Source organism: Onychostoma macrolepis, chromosome 18, assembly GCF_012432095.1.
Source record: "Onychostoma macrolepis isolate SWU-2019 chromosome 18, ASM1243209v1, whole genome shotgun sequence".
Classification (NCBI taxonomy): domain Eukaryota; kingdom Metazoa; phylum Chordata; class Actinopteri; order Cypriniformes; family Cyprinidae; genus Onychostoma; species Onychostoma macrolepis.
The window spans coordinates 2,166,583-2,178,667 of record NC_081172.1 but is presented as its reverse complement, the minus strand read 5'-3'; the positions used below and the strand labels follow the sequence as shown (position 1 = coordinate 2,178,667).

General features: G+C 37.9%; 1 protein-coding gene across 2 annotated transcripts in view; it reads left to right on the top strand.

The window, feature by feature from the left end:
• Nucleotides 1-12,085, top strand: part of nedd4a (NEDD4 E3 ubiquitin protein ligase a) — a 36,608-nt gene that overhangs the window by 5,986 nt on the left and 18,537 nt on the right. Inside the window, exon 5 of one of the 2 annotated variants that reach the window (XM_058751612.1) lies at nucleotides 767-820. In XM_058751612.1, coding sequence (XP_058607595.1) covers nucleotides 767-820 — 54 coding nt within the window. Of the gene's footprint in view, nucleotides 1-766; nucleotides 821-2,919; nucleotides 4,715-12,085 lie in introns of those variants that run through there. The other variant, XM_058751611.1, reaches the window with a different exon arrangement.

The window sequence follows — 12,085 nt, the reverse complement described above, 5'->3', positions numbered from 1 at the left end:
TATCAAGCATACTGAAGATTGAAAATGGGTTTTGCTCATATTAAGCATGGTTTGAGATGTTCCAAAAGAGCATTTTGAGTCACCGATCAATGTCATGCTTATTTTTTTGAAAGGTGACCTAGAAATAGGTAGAATCTGAAGTCCTTCTTATTCTTTTTACATACCTATTCTTTGTTTCTAAACTTCAAAAGTCTTCATAAGTACTTCATACCTGTATTTTGTTTCATAAAATATCAAAATCTTTGCTATTCCCAGGTGCACCGAACCCTTGATTTGCAATGTGGTTTCACACTTTTGGACCATGCTATATGCATTTGTGTAAAATATCCTATTTTTCCATGCAAAAAAAAAAAAGTCTATTGTTCCTGATATTTAGTGCATGAATCATAACCAGATCCAGGCAATGGCATAAAAGGTTCTGGCCTATTTGTGATACTTACCACTGGCCCAAATACCAGCACGGGTACTTCATGAAATGCTAAATGATACACTGTCTGAGTCACGGGCCATTTACAGTCCTAAAGTCAAGGGTTATAAATTGAGGATGAACAGATCATCTGTCTTGTAACGAGACATCATTTATTTTAGATATGTGACAATAAATTCACTGTAATACTCCATATATATATGTGTATGTATGTATGTGTGTGTGTGTGTGTGTGTGTATATTACATATGTAATATATACACACACACACACACACACACACATATATTAACATTCTTGTGTATATTCACTTATTTTATTTGTCTTTTTTCTCCCACAGGTGCATCCTAGGAAACATCGTCTGCTGCTGGAGGTGTTTGATGAAAATCGTTTGGTATGTACATGAATGCATTTTTTTTTAACTGCGATGTCAGAAAGTTAGACATGTTTGTAACAAAGTTTGGGGTCGGTAAGATTTTTTTTAATGCTTCTGCCCACCAAGGCTGCAATTATTTTTTTTGGGTGGGAATGTTGTGAAGCATTATTACCATTTCAAACAATGTTTCCTACTGTAATATATTGAAAAATGTAATTTATTGTGGTAATCAAAGCTGAATTCTCAGCATCATTACTCCAGTCTTCTGTGTCAGATGATCCTTCAGAAATCATTCTAATATACTGATTTGCTTCTCATTTCTTATTGTCAGTGTTGAAAACAGTTGGCCTACTTCATATTTTCATATCATGTGTATATTTATATTTAAAAAAAAAAAATCAGAGCCCAAACTTTTGAATTTTAGTGTAGATGAGAGAATTGAAGCTTGAAATAACAGATTTTTAGGTTGTGAAAAAAAAAAAAAAAATTGGTGTTATGTATAATTTCCACTCCATTAGTGGCACCAAACGGCATTGTAATCTCTTTTTTTTTTTTTTGCGTTACCTGATGTAGATATATTAGCTTAACCAGTAGCATTAGTTTTAAACAGGACTGCTTGTTTAGCTTTATAATGGAAGACGTGTTAGATGGTAATGAAACCTTATTCAGTTCAGCAGTATCAAATATATTTGGTTTGTTAATGTTGGGTTCAGGTTTGTAAAATCAGCAGCTACCTGAGCGTCAGTGTGTAATGAATGAACAAGGATGCCTTTTTGCAAGTAGCCACCATAAAACTCAGGTCTGGGAACTGAAATTTACCTTTGGGTGCTGTTAAACGTGAAAAGTAACTGCTTTAAAACGCATAAAAGTGAATGAGGCGTGACTGGTGTTAGGGGGGTTCTCTCCGTCACACGCTGACGGTGTCCTCCCTGAATAACGAGGAAGGTTAAACAAACGCTTGCATAAAAGACCCAGTGTTCATGTGAAAACAGTTACTCTTGATAAGATAATAAACCGCAGTTGCCTTCCTGCATTTAACAGATAGCTTAACCGGTTACTGGATGTAAGAAAAACTGGTATGTCATTGCTAGAATGTGTTTGTTGGCATGAGCCAAGCATGCTTGCTATTTCTATCTCCTGAGGAATCTGGTAGCTTACAGAAAAGAATGACAAATCAAATCTCTTTTTGTGCAAAACATTTCTAGGCTTGTGACAGTAGATAATGTATCTTCTGTGATCAGTCTGACTGCTGTTTCATTTTGATTTGACATGCAGTTACCCCATTCTTTGTTTCAAAATCCTAAATTTTAAAATCCTATAACTTTATTTCCAAGTGCACAAAATGCAAAAATCCCTTATTCAGTCTCACTTATATTGCATTGCAATTTAAAATGCATGCAATTACCCCTATTCTTTGTTTTAAAATTCCAAAATCCTACAACGTTTTCCAAGTGCATAAAATGCAAAAAATCCCTTATTCAGTCTCACTTATATTCCATTGCAATTTAAGATGCATGCAATTACCCCTATTCTTTGTTTTAAAATTCCAAAATCCTAAAACTTTGTTCATTTCCAAGTGCACAAAATGCAAAAATCCCTGACTAAGGCTCATTTATATTTAATTTACGTTAATTTACATATGCTGTGAGCAGGATGATTTCCTGTACTGGTCCTGTGCACCGTGATTACTGCAGTTACCCCTCGTACAACTTCCCCTGATTGATGATATGGCATTTCTCTCTGACAGAAGCATGGTCTTAAATGGCTGCAACAGTGGGTGTCAGATGACACGTGATGTGGCACATGTCCATATGAGAGCTGGCACAACAAGCTCAGTATTTGATTTGGAGGCACTTTTTTGACACAAACAGGCTCGATTCCTTCTGCTACTTTCAAATTTGTAGATGAAGCTATCATGCGTTCAAGCCGTGAATGACTGGAGGTGCAGAAATAAGCCAAACGCTCAGTTTACGAGCTTGGCGGTTTCAGCAGCTCGTAACACCCTGTTCCCCATGTATCTCCAACGTACTGTACATGGATGCTGTTGAGAGAGCTTAAAATTATGCCAAAACCGTTCCTCTTTATTTCCTGTAACTCTATCCTGGTGGGGTAAAAATATTAGCAAGGGTGCAGCTTTACTAGAAACTTTAGACACTGGGCTGCCACTGCTGAAGAAGGAGGTGGCAGAGTCGAGGTTGGTTAGAACGGGGTGATCTGTTCCACCTCCATCCTGGCATGCACGCAGATTGTTGTTTTTTGCACTGGGGTGACCGGCAGCTGGGGGAGGGAGGGCACCCGTGCCTGAATCGGCGCTTGCGAAACTACAGAAGGCACAGCTGAGGCACTCCAGAGGTCTGGCACAGTAGAGCCCTTTGCAGGGTTTCTGAAGCAGTTGCTTCAGTAAAGCTCTCTGAGTTTGCCGTTATCCTTCTGAGAACTTGAGCTGTTCTTCATGGTGTGTTTGACCTGTCATGGTTGTTAGCTTCAGAGGAGGAATGCCGCTTGTCACTGCTGCTATTTTTGCAATGTGCAACCGCTAATGGTTGCAATCGCAGAACGGGACCAGGAGCAGTTGCTTTTTGCTGCTCATTTTTTTACTTGCTTGTTTTGGCTTTGCCATGTCCCGCGTCCCTCCGGAACCCCGGGAAGCTTGACTTCATGGCTCGACAACTGCGACTGCATTTTGCTTCGCGGAGAAGCAACACTGACCCGCTGTCAGAGACTTGCACCGGTCGCTCCGAGGAAAGCGGGTTTACGAATACCGGCCGTAGCTCTAGCGAGGGCCTGGTGCAGAGTTCCCTCCACATGAAGGTGACTCCAGGACAGCTGGCTCTGGCTTTGCCACCCTTGTCACCAGAGTACGGTAATTTACAACGGCACTCCACCGTATTTATCCCCAAGGTGAACGGGAGCAGGAAAAGCATGCTGCAGATCTCCTTGCAGACTTGCGGAGGAGACGGAGAGCTCGCCAGCTGTGAGAGCGGAAACGGTGATGGAGGTTCCTGCAGCAGCAGCACCACGAGCGATGCCGGCTACTGCAGCAGCAACAGCATATTCGAAGCGGACGTCCCAGATCGCAAGCCGATCTCTCGGCGGAAGTCGAGGGCACCATTGCGGCGTTGCTCGTCCTTGGTGATTTTCCCACGGAGCCCATGCACCACGCCGCCCGCGTCCCCCGTCAGTCCAGTAGCGTCTCCCATGATTCCTCCGCTGCCTCCATCTGCGCGAAGTTCCTTTCAGACCTCTCATCAGATGCAGCTGTCCAGTGTTGATGCGTCGCACGATGAAACATCCAAGGGATCCGTCGCCACTGCAGTTAATGGTCTGCGGCTCTCCAAAACCAGTACGTCAGCAGAACACAGGGACGCCAAACCCATCGTGCATTTCAGCGTGCCTCCGGAGCAACCGCCAGGACCAGAGCGAATGGAAAGACACTCCAGCGTTTTATTGCACTTCGCAAACCAGCGACCGCTTCCCTCAGGGAAAGGAAGTTCGGCCAAAACAAAGGTTAACATCGACTGTTCCAAACCTCTCGAGGGCCCACAAACCGACAACGTCCCGGAACCCCAGAAAGCCAGGCTTTTCCGGAGCACCTCAGCCTGCATGCTGCCAAGCGGAAGGCCATCCTTGACGGAAAGAAGACACGACACTTTTCCGACTTCGGATAAGTCCTCAAGAAAAGGGTCACATCACGTCCTTCACAGGAGTTTTTCTTTGGAGGTGCCCTGTGCGAACGCTGAGATTTCTTGTCACGTTTCAAATGCTGCAGACGTGCACTCCAAAAATGGCCCTCCGCACGTACACATCCATGTATCTCACGGCACAAGTGCAAGAAAATCAAACACCCTGCAGCAAAACAGCATAAACGGTGAAACGGATCATGTTCCAACCTGCACAGAGAGAAATACTACCGTAAGCCTTTCCATCTATTAGCAAGTGAAAAATTTATTAGTGAATTTATTCTCTAACTCAGTTTTATCTTGCATTTTTAAACATGCAAAGTTAAAGTCAGTGAGTGTAAATAGTGTTTTGCCCTAAAATGGCATTCAAATTGAGTAGATTTGTGAAGACATGATCTGTAGAGCCGGCTGCATATGTTTCCAATGAAGAGATGATTTGCAATGATAGTTTTCTTTTCATGGATTAGTTGAGATGTTTGTACGTCTATGAATTGAATATGTACCATATCTATTCAGAAACTTTTCAAAACTATTCAAAAGCTTTCCTTTTCAATTTTAAAGAAATGCAGATATACATAATTTCAAAATAGAATTGTAAAGTAACCAAATGATTTGCAATTCATTATTTATATTTGTGGAACAATATTAATCTATATAAACCTCTCTTAGTCTTCATCGGCAAGCCTGCAGGAGCTCATTTCAGCCCCTTTGTATTTGTTAGTTATCATTAATTATTTATATTGTTGTGAGCAAACATTCAGCAGTATGTATTTGCTATGTACAAATCCCTTTAGGCAGGTTGGCTTATGCACAAGCACTTTAAAAATGCATTGTAGCAAAACCAGTTGCATGCATGTTACATTTGAGGCTTTTTTTTTTTTTTTTTTTTTTTTGGTTAACACATTGATCACTGTATGTATTTACGTATGGAATCATTTTAATTTAGATAGGTTGGCTTATAGACATGCACTTTAAAAATGCATTGTTTGTAAAGCAGCTGCATGCATGCATGTTACATTTTACAGACTCTTTCAGTTTTTATTCATTTGTGACCTTGGACCACAAAAGTGTCTTAAGTGTCAATTTTTCAAAACTGAGATTTATACATCATCTGAAAGCTGAATAAATGAACTTTCCATTTATGTATGGGTTGTTAGGATCGGACAATATTTGGCCGAGATGCAGCTATTTGAAAATCTGGAATCTGAGGGTGCAAAAAAATTGAGAAAATTGCCTTTAAAGTTGTCCAAATTAATTCTTAGCAATGCATATTACTAATCAACAACGTTTTAATATATTTACAGTAGTAAATTTACAAAATATCTTCATGGAATATGATCTTTACTTAATATCCTAATGATTTTTGGCATAAAAGAAAAATCTATAATTTTGACCCATACAGTATATTTTTGGCTATTGCTACAAACATACCCCAGCGACTTAAGACTGTTTTTTTTTTTTGTTGTTGTTTGTTTTTTGGTCCAGGGTCACATTTATTAACAGTTTCAGTAATCACTTTATGAATGTGCCTATGGGATCATTTCCATTCAGATAGGTTGGCTTATACACAAACACTTTTCACTGTATTTAAACCAGTTGCTTGCATGCATGTCACATTTTAGGGGCTTTTCAGTTTTTATTAATTTGATAACAGTCAGAGTGATCACTGTATGCATTTAACTATGGGATCATTTTCATTAAGCCAGTTTGGTATATAGACATGCCCTTTAAAAATGCATTGTTACTAACATGCATATTACATGTTACAGACTTTTCAGTTTTTATTAATTTGTTAACACTCTGAATGATCGCTGTATATGTACCTATGGTATCATTTTCATTTAGACAGGTTGGCTTATACACAAGCACTTTAAAAATGCATTGTAATTAAACCAGTTGCATGCATGCACGTTGCATTTTAGAGGCTTTTCCAGTTTTTTTTTTACTTGTTAACACTTTGATTGATCACTGTATGTATTTACCTCTGGGAGCGTTTCCATTTTGACAGGTTGGCTTATAGACATGCACTTAAAAATGCATTGTGGCTAAACCAGTTGCATGCACCTCGCATTTTAGAGGCTTTTCCAGTTTTTATTAATTTATTAACACTCGATGAGTGATCACTGTATGTATTTACCTCTGGAATAATTATAGACAGCGGTCCCTAAGCCTCCCCCCAGCCCTAGGTCTATAAATACACAGCTTCGAAAATACTCTGCTTGACTCCAGTTAGTCTGGCCGAGTACCACACAGGCCAGCTCTCAGGATTCAACATGATATGCAGGGGCTGCACATGGCTGTCTGTCAGCTGTTGGGCCAAAGGTCAGCTGATGGGGGAGAGGATGAGTGTTAGGGAGATGGGGACCAAACCATGCGGCTCCTTTGCAGTAAAGGATAACATGTTCGCTGCCCAGCGGGTGCTCGCTTAGCCTCGGTATGTTTTCAGAGCATCAGGTGTCTCGCTCACTGCACTTATTTCATTTGCACTCACTCTCTTTGTCTCTGATTTTACGGTGTGCTAGAAACAGGTCGCACAAGCAATTAACAGCGCCGTTACCTTTACTACTGCTGCGCTCTTATGTAATCTAATCTAAATTCAAGGCTCTATTTTCAGCATGCTGGTTGTTTGTGCATCTCAATCACATGAACGTATTGTTCTTCTCATAGCTCATCCTGCAACAGCAAGACAATACAATACAATATCATTCAGCTCCATAGCTGCATGCAATATTCTGCACTAAAGTAAGTTATTGTGGATCTTGCATTACATAATGATGGTCCAGGACTCTACCTGGTATCACTTTTCCACAGAAATGGAGCTGGTGCTTAGCCAGGGGATCTGGGAACCTCTCAAAGTAATTTGATACAGTGTGTTTATGTTATGAGCTGCTTTTGATTCAACAGTCAGATGGTATCTACACATAAGAAATGCAACTCATGGCAAACGTCTTTTGAGTTCGAGGCCCCCGGTTGTTTAAAACAAAATTCAGCCCCCCTCATAAATAGTAGTAAATTTTAAAAAGTATGAGTAAAATAATTAACAAAATTAAAACAAAAATGATTAACTTATATTAACTATAACTCTAGAATATCAATATATTATTATTATTATTATTATTAAGAATAATAATAATAATAGTAATTATTGTACTGACTAATAGCAATTTCTCAGCTATTTTTACTTCATAAAATATATGGTAACACTTTATAATAAGGTTTATAAGTTAACATTTGTTAACATTAACTAAGAATGAACAATACTTATACAGCAGTTATTAATCTTAGTTAACGTTAATTTCAGCATTTACTAATGCATTATTAAAATCTCAAGTTGTGTTTGTTAACATTAGTTAATGCACTGTAAACTAACATGAATAAACAATGAACAAATAATTCCAAACACAGCTACAGCACTGTTTTGCGTCTCTGAGCAACATGACGATGTTGTTTCGTTCCTGAATGAATCAAACGTTTAAATGATTCGGTTCAGTCGCAGTGACTCACTTGTTAACAGTGGCTTGCTGCCACCTACTGGTGGTTTTAATTTCACATTTAAAGTATCTTTTCATTTTTAAAATAATTTCAGATATCAGTATTCAATGTTTTATGTTTAAAATATCAAAACATGCATTTGTAACTGCAGGTTAAAGCACTCCATGTCCCTGTGAGCTGCATCAAACAGTGTGTAAATACATCTAAATGCCACTTCAGATGCAACTTCTGCAAAGATTAATTTTGTTGATACTGGTTTCATTTGTTTGGTAGCAGCCTAAATGTCTTATTTAATCAGTCAATTAGAATAATGTAACAATTTGATTCAAAAGATGCACACTTTTAGGAAGAAATGGCTTTTTTAAAGGTAAAATTGCCCATAAAATGTAAAAATGAATTTAAACTTATATGAAAAGATTAATTTTTATCACTGATGTGAACTGACCACACAGAATATGAAGAATATTAAAAACGGCAGCTGTCCACGGTAGTCAGATATCAGCACAATAACACACTCAGCAAAATATCGTCTAATTATCGTTATCGAAAAAATCCCAAAAAATATCGAGATATAATTTATTTTTATTTTTTTTCAATATCGCACACCCCTTTTTTATATATATATATATATATATATTTCTTAATTTACTTTGTTCCGGGGAAAAAAACTGTTTTATATGTTTATAATATTATATATATATATATATAATATTATAAACATATAAAACAGTTTTTTTTGTTTTTTTTTTGGAACAAAGTAAATTAAGAAATATAACGTCATATTACATCTTAATTTTTAGCTGTTTTGCCATACTTTACTGCTTTTTTTTGTCTTACTCTACATAATTTTAAGTTTATTGTTTGCTCGCGTTCAGAAAGCTGTTTTTAATTGAAAATAATCCTGTCTCCAGGCCTATGACCGAACAGACTTTTCTGCTGTAGAAATGCATAGAGCAGGTCCAGACTGGGTCTCGGGTCCAACTGTAGATCACGGTTCTTCTGTTTCCCGCTCAAGGACACTGTCACACCTTGTGCTCGCTGACGGGAATGGTTAACACATGACTCTGTGACCTCCGCCAAAGGTCAATGCAATCAGTACTCCGCTGCGCTCCTAAAGAGCTGTCAGATGTCTGTGTGTACGAGCGCCGGGGGTTTGTTAGTGTGTGAATGTGTTGTTTTTCCACAGAACTTTCTGTGCTTGATTAGCTCTTATCAGTCAACAGCGCAGCACTCGTAATCTCTTCAGCGACGTCTCTCCTCCCACAGTGCTTGAAAAACCTAATGAATTTATGAAAATAATTAGATCTCTCTCTGTAACAGCTGCTTGATGGAGACTATGTACTTTGTACTTGTTCTTTTGTGCACGAATCATCACTATAATGTATTCGTTTAGAAAATAAATAGTCTTTTTTTTATCTTAAACTAAAAGGACAGAGTTTGTTGCATTTTGATTCATGTAAAACATCTCCTGGAAGATCAGAAATGAGCACAGTCTTTGTTCAGTTGCATTTAGATGTGATGTGATCGTGAGGAAATGTTTGTCAGGTGTTTTGCAGAAGTAAACCCGCAGTCACGCTCCTCTTGTAGCAGAAAATGGTTCACTTTGAGCCTCCTTCATTAAGTTTCTTCAAACGTTTGGCATCATTTACTGTTTTCCTTCTCATTACTGGGGCAGACGAGGCTGATCGTATACAGATAGTTTGACAACAGTTTTCCATTTTTGACTCACTAACGTTTTGCCTTGTTTCACCATGGATAAAGTTGTGTACTTGCTGTAGTTTATGGTAGTATACCTGCTACTATACCTGCTATACTCTTGCATACTTTGCCAGCATTTTGGCAATTCTATACTAGTCTATGCTATACTATAATATACTGCAGTACTATTAATGCATGTCACAATTTTTACTTTTCTTAACAGCTTTCACCTCAGTCGAAAATTTTCCAGAAGTTTGGTCTAGGATTGTTAAAGATATGTTTTATATATATAATTAATTTATTATTAACATTTATGTCATTATTTATTTTCCATCTCATTTTTCTTTTCATTTTTATTGTATTTTATTTTTATATATAATATATGTGGGAAATTATATATGTGACCCTGGACCGCAAAACCAGTCTTAAGTGTCAATGTTTTGAAATTGAGATTTATACACCATCTGAAAACTGAATAATCTTTCCATTGATGTATGGTTTGTTATGATCGGACAATATTTGTCTGAGATACAACTATTTGAAAATCTGGAATCTGAGGGTGCAAAAAAAATCTAAATATTGAGAAAATCGCCTTTAAAGTTGTCCAAATGAAGTTCTTAGCAATGCATATTACTAATCAAAAACAACGTTTTGATATATTTACAGTAGTAAATTTACAAAATATCTTCATGGAATATGATCTTTACTTAATATACTAATGATTTTTGGCATTAAAAAAAAATCTATCATTTTGACCCATACAATGTATTTTTGGCTATTGCTACAAATATACCCCAGCGACTTAAGACTGGTTTTGTGGTCCAGGGTCTCATATGTGAAATGTCCCTCTTGCTGAGTCAAAAAACAAATTAATTAATTAAAAAATACATACATAAATTACTACTACAACTAATAATATTATTAATAATTAACAATATAATAATATTATTAATGAATTCTATTTATTTTTTTATCTATTTTTGGCAGGTGCAATTTGAAAGAGGGGGACTGACTTGTATTTGGTAGAAGGCTAATTGTTATAGGGAAAAATAATATATAAAACAAAATGCTAAATACACCTTCATAGCCATTAAAAATTTCATATTAAATTAAACAATTAATTAGAGTTTTATTAAGATAAATGATGTAATTATGTAGTACCTTGTGTCATATCTAGCTCAATAATAATTAAGATGACACTAACAGAGCTTTCTCCCAACGCGCTTTCATTTCATTGACATGGGGGCACAAAGAGCGAGTCTGTCATCTCATCTGGGGCCCGGCGGAGTGGCAGAACCGCTTTGTGGTTTGACCTGAATTCAGAACAAACAGGAATATGTGAGGCTGGTTTTAAGAACCAGGGAAGATATGTGTTTTAGTCATCATCATGACTTTATAAGTGCTGTAAAAAACCTGAGCGACCCTTTGATAGCAAGCAAGTCATATGCTAGAAAGTCATACACTGTATGTAGATGGACACGTTTTAGCGTAAGGTCAGTCGTTATTTCGTTCTGTCCTCACTACCATAAAACGAAACATCTGACAGCGTTTTAAACACCGAAGGCTTTTACGCCTCATTTAGGTGACGTGTATTTAACTTGTCATATTGTTTCAGTTAGCGTAATGACAGTGTGTATATAAAACGTGGTATAAAATGTATTTAAAATGCTTCTAAGCTCAGTATGAAAGCCAGCCGTTGAAATGAATAGCGGCAGCTGGAAAAGGTTTAGGATGGGAATGATTTTGTTCCAAAAACAAACTCTCTCTCTTTCGTGCTCCCTTTGTTTTCGCTTTCTCTCTCGGCCTACTTTTAACTTCTCTCTATTTTTGCAGCTCGCTGGCAGTCTGAGGGATAGACCACGGGGAAGTCTACCTTTATAAAGTCTTGTTTATATATAACACGTGTATTTATATCTCTGTAAACAATGAACGCACTGGACAGTCTCAGATAAGGTCAGCGTCTTCATAACACACTAGGGGTGTAACGATATTCAAACCAAACGCAAAAAAGGCGATACACCCCCACAAACAAAATAGTAAATCAGTGACAACTTCAGCTAAATGCACAACACCGGCTTTGCAGTCTCGTGTTTGTGTCCGTGTGCCATTCTGCAACCACACAGCCAATCCGCTAGATGGCGCTGTCATCTACAGGAACAAAACACAGAAGAAGATAGTTGTTTATCTCTGTGAAGCGGCAGCAGTGTTAAAGGCAGGGTAGGTGATTTCTGAGAGGTTAGCAATATCAAGTTAACTTTGCGAGCATAAGATCCCACCTTCCCTGCATAATCAGTCTCCAAAGCCACGCCTCCTCCAAAACACATGAGTAGAGGGTACCCAGCGATTCGATGAGAGACGGCGTCAGCGCTGTCAGATTACCTCATGTCTCATTCACCGGTGGGAAAACGTTACA